The 12,196-nt window shown below is 46.4% G+C and overlaps 4 protein-coding genes across 4 annotated transcripts; 2 read left to right on the forward strand and 2 right to left on the reverse strand.

Annotated features, from left to right (window-relative positions):
• Nucleotides 1-589: 589 nt before the first annotated feature.
• On the reverse strand, nucleotides 590-904 carry PAAG_12113 (hypothetical protein; the record flags this gene model as incomplete). Its single annotated transcript, XM_015847642.1, has 2 exons — nucleotides 590-695; nucleotides 765-904. 2 exons carry the CDS (start codon nucleotides 902-904, stop codon nucleotides 590-592), a joined length of 246 nt encoding a protein of 81 aa, XP_015702717.1.
• A 203-nt stretch (nucleotides 905-1,107) lies between these two features.
• PAAG_05869 (hypothetical protein) lies at nucleotides 1,108-3,988 on the forward strand (the record flags this gene model as incomplete). The annotated part of the gene is made up of 2 exons (XM_002792035.1): nucleotides 1,108-1,580; nucleotides 1,663-3,988. The coding sequence occupies 2 exons, from the start codon at nucleotides 1,108-1,110 to the stop codon at nucleotides 3,986-3,988; spliced, it is 2,799 nt and encodes a 932-aa protein (XP_002792081.1).
• Nucleotides 3,989-5,051: 1,063 nt separating this feature from the next.
• Nucleotides 5,052-5,700, reverse strand: PAAG_12114 (hypothetical protein; the record flags this gene model as incomplete). The annotated part of the gene is made up of 2 exons (XM_015847643.1): nucleotides 5,052-5,323; nucleotides 5,424-5,700. The coding sequence occupies 2 exons, from the start codon at nucleotides 5,698-5,700 to the stop codon at nucleotides 5,052-5,054; spliced, it is 549 nt and encodes a 182-aa protein (XP_015702718.1).
• A 331-nt stretch (nucleotides 5,701-6,031) lies between these two features.
• On the forward strand, nucleotides 6,032-9,571 carry PAAG_05871 (cytoskeleton assembly control protein Sla2; the record flags this gene model as incomplete). Its single annotated transcript, XM_015845706.1, has 8 exons — nucleotides 6,032-6,209; nucleotides 6,325-6,405; nucleotides 6,480-6,537; nucleotides 6,595-6,779; nucleotides 6,842-7,890; nucleotides 7,949-8,098; nucleotides 8,162-9,376; nucleotides 9,506-9,571. 8 exons carry the CDS (start codon nucleotides 6,032-6,034, stop codon nucleotides 9,569-9,571), a joined length of 2,982 nt encoding a protein of 993 aa, XP_015699932.1.
• Between the last annotated feature and the right edge of the window lie 2,625 nt (nucleotides 9,572-12,196).

The following is a 12,196-nucleotide window of genomic DNA, read 5'->3' on the forward strand; positions in this document are numbered from 1 at the left end:
TTCTGTAGGACGGACGGCAGGGCTGGAGGTAAAGAAGTTTCATGGAAAATGTGATGTATTTGATGTCATGTCGTGGGGATGCTATGATGTTCAGAAGTTCGGACCTCCCCGTTTTTGGGATCTATTGATGTAGTTAACTGATTGGCCATTCAGAAATGATTCGCTGTTGATAGTGCCTGTTTTGCTCCTTTCTGGGACAAGGTTAGCTTCATAACTCCAAGTTACACGGCATGGCAAATAACGGCAAAATTGATAATTTCTTAGCTGAGAATACTGCTGAGGATCCTCCCGAGCTTTTGACCAAGGATTCAAGAGTCGATCCCCGGGGTCCCTTAATGATAAGCATTGCTATATGAAGAGTCTGACCAACCAGCACAGCGGAGATAAATCGTCCATTACAGACCATAAGGGGCCACGGTGAATCACTCATGAAGGCCAGAATTGATATAGATTCCTTCGACATATAAGGGTTCCATTGGGCTGAAGTTCATCCAGAGCCCGAGCAAGCATCAATGTTTGTTTCTCTTTTGAAAAAATCGGTAGCCCGATGCAGAACAGGAATAAAGTTCCTGAGACTTACAGTCACCATTTAGAAACCACAATGCTGAGGATGTTCAGAAACGCCCTTTGGATGTTGAAGTTGAACTTGACTCTTCGACGGTTGAGAAGAGGCTCCAAGATGCTGGGAGTTTGTCCTGTTTGCCCCATTAGTCAGCTCTTCTGCCTGGGAAATGCCAAGGTACCCGAAACTACCTCGTTCATACGGCCAATCACCGTCTCGGGCGAGGTACCTGTACCATGTCATGCGCTGCCCGTCGGCAAGAATTGGCAGCAAGGTCCAACTCCAAGAGACCAGCTTGTCCCGAATAACAAAAGCCTCACTTGTCCCAAACCCTGCAGCCATCTCTGGATAATTGGCTGATGACCGTTAGCCAACCTCAAGCTGTCTGGAATTGGGCTCCATCCCATCTTGCTCTGAGTGCTGGCATTAGTCCATATCCATATTATCCGTTTTGCAGCTGCGCCTTCTCACTCAGCTATCCTATTCCTACTGTTTCCCGTTTCCTGATGGAGCACGTTAGATGATATCTGCTGGAATAGTTCCCCATGGATTCCTTTAGTGGATATCTCCTCGTCTACGTTCTTGGTGGAGTCACCTTTATTCCGCTCGTGCTTGGCCTCGTCGTCCTTCATGCTTATCTGACCCTGCCAACATCGCTAAACCATGCCCAAAAAGCTGAGGATATAAAGGTTGATGTCCTCCGGCGTCCGACAGATGACCGGTTTAGCTTAAAATCTGGTACCGATGTGCTAGCAGAAAAGTTCCAACGAGCCCACGAGTCTGATGTGGCAGCGGGATACTTTGCAGTTTGCCGGGAATATGTGCCAGGAGGGGTCAATGGCAGACCCCCCGAGAGGTCCACCCCTGCCGGTGATGTAGTGGCAGCAGAAAGCCCAAGCGTTTACCAAAGCATGTACCGGAGTATCTTTGAGCGAAAACAAGCTTCAACCATTGATCCTGCCAAAGGAAATGGGAGAAACACCAGGAAGGCCCGGAACGTATTTTTTGTGGTTCTTAGGTATGTTGTATCCTCCCACACCTCATACCCATTCTCGCTTCTGGCAGCAGCAATGCTTACAATTACTATCCTTTCCCTGTAGACATGGCCATTTAATGCTTTACGACGATGCAGAGCAAATAGAAGTCCGCTATGTGATCTCATTAGCACATCACGACGTCAGCATCTACGGAGGGGGGGAACGGATACCTGAAGGGGAGCTCTGGATTAAGCGGAACGCTATTTGCTTGACGAGGAAACCTGGATCAATCTCCAATACGCTAGAATCGCGATCCTCTACATTGCCATTTTACCTCTTCTCGGAAAATCTTTCCGAAAAGGAAGATTTTTATTTTGCAATTATGAACAACCTTGAGAAGATTCCAGAATCCCCGGATTGTCCTCCCACACCTCAGCATTACGACGTGAAACATATCATCGCCCTTGTAAAGCACATACATTCATCCGAGGAACAGCTTCAAACACGATGGATCAATGCGCTGATGGGCAGACTTTTTCTAGCAATGTATAAAACCCCTGTCCTGGAAGACTTCATGCGGAAGAAGATAACGAAGAAGATATCCCGAGTGAAAAAGCCCAATTTTATCACTAAAATTTCTCTCCAGAAGATCGATGCTGGGGAAGGGGCACCACTCATTACCAATCCTAGGCTCAGGGATCTTACGGTTGATGGTGATTGCTGTGTCGAGATGGATGTCAACTACAGCGGAAATTTTCGCCTGGAGGTGGCAGCCACCGCCCGCATAGAGCTTGGCACACGTTTCAAACCTAGAGAAGTCGACTTGGTTCTGGCAGTTGTGTTAAAAGGCTTGAAGGGCCGCGGGCTGATGCGATTCAAACCTCCGCCCAGCAACCGGCTCTGGCTTTCATTTGAAAGCATGCCACATATGGAAATGGCAATAGAGCCAATAGTCAGCTCCAGGCAAATTACATATGGCGTGATTCTTCGAGCTATTGAGAGCAGGATAAGGGAAGTAGTTGCGGAAACGTTGGTTCAACCTTTCTGGGATGACATTCCATTTTTGGACACGGAGCACGAAACGTACCGTGGCGGAATTTGGCATCACCCCCCAAAGCTCCAGCCGAAAACTGTGATTCCAGATGAAACAGAAGATCATCAAGAAATCCCCGAACAGCTGGTGTCTCCACTCCACTTTGACGGACCTAGCAGCAAGAATGATGCTATGCCAGAGTCACCCTCCCCGACCTTAATCGGCAGAAGATCTTCAAGATCTATACCTTCCCACCTAGGAGACATAAGTTACTCAACCTCCACCAGCGTGGAAAGGCCAAATCGCTTAGACCCTCCTCGAGCTATCCGGTCGCAAACATTCTCTCCTGTCGCGGACCCTGTTGTTACAGCAGATACCGCAAATGTTGACCACACGGCTTGGGATTCGAAATTGGAAGAACGTGATGCAACAGCCACCATGATCGAGATTTCTAACCGTTCCCAACAGGGTTCCCCATCAAGAACTCCTGTTGGCTCTCCTCCAAAGGAAGCGTCAATATTGCACAAAACGCCAGTGCATAAAGACACCATTCCAGCTGATGACGCAAAGAATACCCATGCTCTCCCTCGTACCCCTTCGATTCGCGATGGCTCATCACCGACCATACAATCTAAACCCGATAGTCGACGGAGCTCCAATTTGTCCTTAAGAAGCGAGACGGCGATCCTGAGCAAAGCCCCTGGCTCTCCGCTTCCAGCAGATACATCGAATCCTAAAGGTCCCGAAAGACAAACTCTCGGACAAATAGGTACCATCGGATCAGCTGCTGCTGCTGCGCGAAAATGGGGATTGAATGTCCTTGGTCGGGGTGGAGAATCATCTACTAAGAGAGACAACAAACTAACAATACCAGACCACCCAGTTGGACGAGGACGCCCACTCCCACCACCAGGCACTCCCCTTCCGCCTCCCGATAAGTTTGGATTCATGTCGAATACAATGCCCAAACCGAGACGCAAACCCTTGCCTCCACCTCTACTACCGGATCGACCGCAGAAAGATCGTCAACCTATCCTCAAACCCCCACTTCCGGCCCGCCCCAGCCCGTCGATTAAAGGGAATCAAGAACATACGTCGGACGAGCTTCTAATAATCGAAGCACCCCTCGGTTCAGAACCGTCAACTCCGATCACAGATATGTCGCCGGTCAAGTTGGAGGCGGTAAACTCCAACGATATTGGACGTAATTCCGTTTCAACAGAACATGGAGATTCTGAATCGAACAGAGAGGCACTTGTTCCGGATAATAACTCGGGCAGTAATTCACAACTACCAGAAGTTGTTCTCCAGCAGGCTTCAGCTGTATCCGCAGAGGAGAATACAGTTTCAGACGCCGTTCCGGAATCGACTCCCCCTGAACACACTCGAGATAGTTCTCTTCTCATGCAATCGTAAGACTATATCCAATCACCTTTCCCGTCTCCATTTATCTTCTTTTCGTTGTATTGTATGTATATTCAACCAGGGCGTTAGGCGATAACATAGTATCACGCCTTTCATTTCCTTTCCTTTCCTTTCCTTTTTTCCTATGATTTTATGCTAGATTGAAGATAACAGAAGTATTCGTTTCACGGAGTTAGCTCTTACCTTGAATTGGTTTCATATAATACCCTGCATATGGTATAGACACTCCATCCAGGGCATGGAGTGGCCGGTAACTTCCTTTGCAAAGAGAGCAAAGGAAGTTAGGTCACTGTCCCATTTCCTGGCTCAGGAGCATGTGCGTTTTCTTGTTCGTTTTTCTTTCTTTCTTTCTTTCTTTCTTTCTTTCTTTGGGAGAAGGTGTTGGGAGACCTCTTCGTTGTTTTTATGCTCAGCATTTTGATAGTCTTAAAAAAGGGAAGATTTTATTGACATAGAACGAGTTTGAAACTCTGCAAATTATGGAATGACCAAATTTCCGTTCTAAGAGGAAATGTTTTTCTTCGCTTTTTGTTTTAACCTGGAAGCCTAGAAGGAAGGAGATTACGCCGTCGTTGGGCACCAAAACTCGAACCTTAGAGAGGAGATAGATGTCCAGGATCCGCAGTAAATTTTCCATGCCTCTCTCCCCTCCAATAAGCATACTTCCAGGAATCAGGACGCAAAGGACTTTCATGAATTTCGACCATGGGATGGATGTCTTCCGGATTTTACAAGAGCGGGCGATGATGTTTCCTTGCCCACCATTGTTTTAAACACGGAACCAAAATTTTCAGATTGTTGGCTTTTTATTTTAGAGTCTGAATATCTAGATATCTAGATCAGCAGTAGAATATGCCCCGCCGATCGGTAAGGACAGTTTGATGCACTCCTCGATCGGCAATCCGAACCGTGGTTTGAGTTCTATCCACGCCTGCATACTCCAGGATGTGGAGAGATAAGTAAAAACTGGAGCTTCTTGGTTCAAAGCACAAGAAAGCATGTTTCAAGAACCCATCACCCTTTTGCGCTGGGATATCCCATAACGCTCAAGCTATCATTTTCGGACATGAGTTGGATATCCGGGCATTGGGGATATCAACAACGTCTGCAGGAGGGCGGCGACGCCGCCAAGACCGGGAATTGCTGACTCAGCACGCGATTGCGACGCTGCCGAGTGCGACGACGAGGAATCTCCATACAGCGCATGGCATTCTGATGAGCCTTTCCTGGGGGTTTGCCTGTTTTTCTTCATCGTTCTTTTGTGGTAACACCCAAACTGGTGTTTTGAGAATCTCTGTTTTGCGCCCCTCGTCACTCGTGTTGAAGCTGTGCTCGAGTTGCATAACTACTCCATCCATTATTAACTAGCTCTCAGTTCTTTGCTGACTGTCCGTCCCGTCCCGTGGGCTTCCAACTGTACATGTACCCAATTCGTTCTGCATTTCGATTCGCCTCGCCTTCAACCACTCAGGAAAAATGTCCCTGGGATACTCGTCGGGAACTTCAAGGAATATCGACATGAGCAGGTAGTAATCCCAGCCCAATTTGTGGCCTCCTTCAGAGCAAATGCAATGAGAATGGCAGGCTGATTCATCGTCGGCAGAACGGAGCAAGATCTGGCGGTTAATATCCGCAAGGCCACCAGTATTGGTAAGATGAGCCAGTCCAGCCTTGCCCTTCGCGACCTTGCTGTTCTTGGACATTTTGAACTAATGCTCTGTGGGTTTCCCATCGATAGAGGAGACCGCGCCTAAACGTATGTTTTTCGGAATCGTCACCCTGGCGTTTAGTGACAATCCAGTCCCATATCCTTTAATCTCCTGGGTCTATTCTGACGGATGTCTTAGGCAAACATGTTCGGAGCTGCATTGTTTATACGTGGGATCACAAGTCGTCTACGAGTTTTTGGGCGGGCATGAAAGTGTGAGTGTTTAGGTCTTTGGACATTGTTATCATTTCCCTTCATGCCGTTATCACCTTTACACCCCGTTTACTCGACATCAGCGTCGATTTACATTCTGTTCTAACGTGAGCATGTATGCCGGATTTACTAGTCAACCGGTCTTAGCCGACGAAGTCCAAACTTTTAAAGCGCTGATCACGGTACACAAGGTTCTACAGGAAGGCCATCCGATAACAGTTAGGGAAGCGCAGGCGCATGTTGGCTGGTTGGATTCTTTGAGCAGAGGTGTAGCGGGGGAAGGACTTAGAGGTAAATAGATCTACCGTTCATGCATGGCCTAAGATGACGTTCTGGAGATTTTTTTTTAGTGGTTTGTTTTTTGGGGTTAATTCAATTCCACGGCTAACACATGCGCTCTATTTAGGCTACGGATCATTGATTAGGGAGTATGTGCACTTTTTATCATCAAAGCTGACATTTCACCGCAACCATCCCGAATTCAATGGTGAGCTTCTCACTACCGTCGTGTTTTGTGACCACCAGCAGTGTTTGTTTCAATTGCTAATGTTCACCCTTCAGGTCTATTCGAATATGAGGAATATATTAGTCTTAAAACTATAAATGATCCGAATGAAGGGTATGGAATCTTCCTTCAAGTTCTCTCGTGGATTTCTTTGCTGACAAAATTCCATAGTTATGAAACCATTACAGACCTCATGAATCTCCAGGATCAAATCGATTCCTTCCAGAAACTCATTTTTTCACACTTTCGACATAGCACCAATAATGAGTGTAGGATTTCGGCATTGGTGCCGCTTGTTCAAGAGAGTTATGGAATATATAAATTCATAACGAGCATGTTGCGGGCAATGCATACGAGTACGCTTCCCGAGCAGCATCATACTTATAGTAAACCTATAGAAAACTAACATTATTCACAGCTACTGGAGATGAAGACGCACTGGAGCCTCTACGGAATCGCTATAATGCGCAGCATCATAGACTTGTTCATTTTTATTACGAATGTTCCAACCTTCGTTACCTTACTAGCTTGATCACTGTTCCGAAACTTCCCCAACAACCACCGAGCCTCCTTGCAGAAGATGAGGTACGACCTGCTCTGCCTAAGCGACCAGACAGGGAAGTTGAGCGCGAGCCTAGCCCACCCCTCAAATCATCTGTTCCTGACCCAGAGCCCATCAATGATTTCTGGTCTGCCGAGGCTAAACGACAACAAGAGGAGTTCGAAAATGAACAACTACGGCTCCAAAAGCAATGGGAAGAACAGCAACGTCAGCAATTACTTGCCCAACAGCAAGCCCAGAGGGATTTCGAGGAGCAACAACGACTACAGGCTGAACAGCAAAGACTAGCGCGGGAACAGCTGCTACAAACCCAGTATCAGCAGCAGACGCAAGGCCGGCTAGCCGAGCTGGAACAGGAGAATCTCAACGCACGCGCGCAGTACGAACGGGATCAGCTCATGCTTCAGCAGTACGATAAGAGGATCAAGGATTTAGAAGAACAGCTCAATCAGCTGAATGCAAATTTTAACATGCAAACCCAATCCAAAGATGACCAAATACGGGCGCTGCAGGAGCAGGTCAATGCCTGGCGCACGAAATATGAAGCCCTGGCGAAGCTCTACTCTCAGTTGCGGCAAGAACATCTTGATCTTTTACAGAACACAAAAGCCCTGAAGCTCAAAGCGGCGTCTGCGCAAGAGGCCATCGATAGGCGGGAGAGGCTTGAGCGTGAGATGAAGACGAAAAATCTGGAGCTGGCAGACATGATCAGAGAACGGGATCGAGCGTTGCATGAAAAGGACCGCATTGCCGGTGGGAATCGGGAGGAAGTCGAGAAGCTTAAGCGGGAGCTTCGTCTTGCTATCGAGAGAGCCGAAAATGCTGAACGGTCTAAGGGCTCTGAGATTTCTACCCTTCTCTCCAAGTACAACCGCGAGATGGCTGATCTTGAGGAGGCGCTCCGGGTACGTTTTCAGCTATCGTTCCTGCTGTCGTAGTGATTTAGAGCTAACCTATTTGCAGAATAAAACACGCGCCCTGGATGAGATTCGAGCAAATAATGGTGAAAAAGACGAAGACTATGAAAAGGCCCTTCTGGAGAAGGATGAGGAAGTTGAAGTGTACAAGTCTGGAATGGAGCAAGCCCTTATGGAGTTGGAAGAGTTGAAACTAGTATGTGGAAATGCTGCGGTGGAAGTATTGATCTTCTTGGTTGTAGCTAACGTGTTTAAATAGAACCAAGGAGATGCTGACCGTGCTCTCGACACCCAAATTGATGACGTGCTCCATAACTCTGTCGCGAAGATCAACGACATTATCGACTCTGTTCTTCAAAGTGGAATTCAGCGGGTGGACGATGCTCTCTACGAACTTGATTCGACGATGCAAGCCGGGAATCAAAACGCCTCCCCGTCTTACGTCCTTTCACAGATCGAAAAGGCTTCCTCCAGTGCAACAGAGTTCTCCACTGCATTTAATAACTACATTGCAGACGGACCAAACAGCGCGCACTCTGAAATCATCCGAACTGTCAGCATATTCTCAGGATCCATTGCGGATGTGCTCAGCAACTCCAAGGGTTTGATTAGATTTGCTACTGATGATAAGAAGGCCGATCAACTGTTGGGTGCTGCGAGACAATCTGCACTATCCACCGTGAAGTTTTTCCGCGGTCTACAATCGTTCCGCCTAGAAGGACTGGAACCTCTACAGAAGACAGACGTAGTAATCAACAACAACCATGAAGTCTTGATGAATTTACAGAAGCTCTCTAAAATTGTCGACGCTTTCTCTTCGAAGAGCAGCAAGCTTACTGGCACTGGTGATTTGGGAGACATTGTGGATCGCGAGCTTACGAATGCAGCCAACGCGATCGAAGCTGCTGCCCAAAGACTCGCCAAATTAAAGAAGAAGCCGCGCGAGGGCTACTCCACCTACGAGCTTCGCATCCATGACTCCATCCTGGAAGCGTCTATTGCTGTAACTACGGCGATTGCAGAGCTAATTAAAGCCGCCACTGCATCCCAACAAGAGATCGTCAGGGAGGGCCGCGGAAGCTCATCAAGGACCGCATTCTACAAGAAAAACAATCGCTGGACGGAAGGGTTGATCTCTGCTGCCAAGGCCGTCGCAACTTCAACTAATACCCTAATCGAGACAGCAGATGGTGTCATATCCGGACGCAACTCGCCGGAGCAGCTAATCGTGGCCAGTAATGAAGTTGCTGCCAGCACGGCACAGCTCGTTGCCTCCAGCCGGGTTAAAGCAACCTTCATGAGCAAGACGCAGGATCGACTGGAAACTGCCAGTAGGGCTGTAGGCGCCGCATGCAGGAGTCTGGTGCGCCAGGTGCAGGCCATCATAGCGGAAAAGAATCGTGATGAGACCGAGGCAGTCGACTACACGAAACTCAGTGGTCATGAGTTTAAAGTTCGCGAGATGGAGCAGCAGGTATGTTGGTTGTTTTCCTGTTTAGGTTTTGTTTTGTTTTTCTTTGTCTTTGTCTTCTGTGCTTTTCTTTGTCCCAATACACTTCTTGCATGCAGAGGTTATATTCCATTCCTAGAAACCTCCCGCCAGAACAGGAGCCACAACACTCTTGTTCTGACCCTACTTTCTTATTTCCAAGCCGGTGTTCTGGAATGAAAATGGGCGCTTATATTCCCCATTCTTGTCCTTACCTGCATTCTTCTTTGCATTACGTGGGAAGACAGCATGTTCTAATCACTGTGCCTCTAACCAGGTCGAAATCCTCCAACTCGAGAATAGCCTCGCGCAGGCACGACAGCGGCTAGGCGAAATGCGTAAAATTTCATATATGGAGTAGAGGGGGTTCTCAATTGTGATATTCTTACTATGCTCTCATGCTCTCTTTCTGTTCGCCATTTTAATATTAGCATCCAAATCCTGTGTGTGTTATCCTAGCGGCTCTCTGCATTCCCTTCCTGTTTGCCACTTTTTTCCCCTTCACCTCGCATATGTGACAACACTAAAACCTCCCAAATGGTATATTATATTTCGAAAATATTACATTCCTTTCCCCGCATTTCGTTTTCCATCTGTTATGCAAGGGATAGCAGTGTAAGGCCGTTTGCGTCGACTAAGTGGCTGACTGCGACCAATCCGAACGTTTCAAGCTACTCATGCAATAAATCTTTAGAAGTCTATTTCATCCCTAATACAATAGAAGCAAACTGTTAACAACGCCACTTACTTCAAGTTTGTGCAGAATCACAGTCGAGATTGTAATACGAACGATATAACCCTACTCATTGTCCACGAGTTATATTCCATTTGCTCACAATGGGAGTTAAACAACGAGGAAAGGTTACTCTTCTCAACAGCCCCCGCCTCCTCGTGGTAGAACTCATGCAAACCTTTATTTTTGTTTTTGCTATCCGAAGAAGAAAGCATAACGAAGTCCTTCCTGACCAATCCATCCGTTTGACTAGCCGGCCAAAAAAAGATTCTGCATTCACAGCCTTCACATGCCTTCAAGGCGTCGAACTAGAATCCCTTACATCCCTTACTTCACTGGCATTCTATACGGGGTAAAACGATTCCTTTTTTTTTTTTTTTTTTCATCGCCTCACTTCCTACCAATTTGTTTGTCCATATTTCCTGCTTTTAGAGAGAATGGTGGAAAAGTTCGGATCTTACTGTAATATGTGTGGCCCAAGAACGGCTTAGTGTGATAACTAACTGCATTAGCACTGGATTAAGTCAGTATAATGCATGAGAGTGGCGGATGGAGTCAGCGTCTACTTTGTTTGATTTACATACAAATAGAAATCTCCTATCTTACTCAAGCATGAAGGTCCCGATCAAGTCATTAGGTCTCCCTCAAACGGCCGTCATGCGAGGTTATCTTTAACTTTGATCAACCAAAGAGATCTAAGGCTGCTCCCTTCTATTCTAGCCTGCATGTTTATGCACCTTTATATTGCTGAAGCGAAGCAAACAAATTAATTAATAAACCGCTCTTTTGCAAGCAACTTGACTATATGAGAGAAGTATGCAAGTGGTGGATGTCGGACACACGTAGGCAGAGGTAAGCAAGGAAGATTGATGTGGTTGCACAGACGATTCTTCGTAACTACTTGGTTCTTGCTTGATCTTTCAGAATCAAGATATTTGATGCGGCTGCCTATGACTACTAGTTAAACTAAAGCTTATATGGGGTGGGAATTGTTTGGTTCGCACCGTGGTCTAGATTTTAATCTAGCTCGGATCTCCTTAGTGTTCAAAATATTATAGAGTCGCTCACTAAAGTCACTTAAATATCCAAGTTAAAAGAGGCTGGGGTTATAGTTATATAACAACCCTTCAATAACATGAGGATCCATGGATGTATGTACTTAAGTACCTAGGTAGGTTGCTTAACATCCCTTCTTCCAATAATATTTAACTATTCTGAAGGCGTGATCAAGTTGGATGAAGGAGTCGATCGATCGATCAAGGGATTTGAGGAGCTTAAAATTCTTTCTCTTATTCTCGACGGGGTGTATGCTTAGCTTACCGCCAATACACCGAAGTGACCACTGTTGAATATCGTGGGGGTTTCTTCAGGAACATTATGATTTGAGGCTATTCATTATTTGGGCCAAGTTGCTGATGATTTCTTCAATCCAACTCCGTAACTCCATATATACTAAGTAGTGTCACAGTGTTTGACAAACAAAGCTGTTTAGGTTCATTAACTAGATAAAAGCGAGATTGCGATAAATAATCCTATTATTCATCAGCATAGTCATTGTTATGTGATGGATTATTACTATAAACGACAGCAGTGTTATCCGATCCGGGGCTTGGATCGCGATAAGGTGCAGGGTAAGCTCTGTGCGTAAAAGACAGCTTGCAGAACACTGTGAAATAAAATATGCCAGGCCGGCTCAGGACAGAGTTTGTATGGATACACTTGTGGGATCTAGGGACAAATGAAGTATTATAGTTGTTTTTTTTTGTTGAAAACGACTTGTCACTAGTTGGCAGTACTGGATGAGAGTCCCTGTCTACACAGACAATTCGACGACTGGAGTACCTAGGCACGGAATACCTTACACGTGCACAGTCATGTAAACACTGTACATACAAAAGCTCTGCGATGGTACAGTCTATATCCTTACGCTTTTTACAATGAGTTAACTGTATCTGATGGACAAACCTGAAGCCCTTTTCCAGGCTGCCTAGGAGTGAAGTGGGACACTCGTACGCACGACAAATTTTAATTTTACCACGACATCCTGCAGGTACTGTGTATAACGTATGTAA

The sequence above is a fragment of the Paracoccidioides lutzii genome (genome assembly GCF_000150705.2).
Source record: "Paracoccidioides lutzii Pb01 unplaced genomic scaffold supercont2.16, whole genome shotgun sequence".
Classification (NCBI taxonomy): domain Eukaryota; kingdom Fungi; phylum Ascomycota; class Eurotiomycetes; order Onygenales; family Ajellomycetaceae; genus Paracoccidioides; species Paracoccidioides lutzii.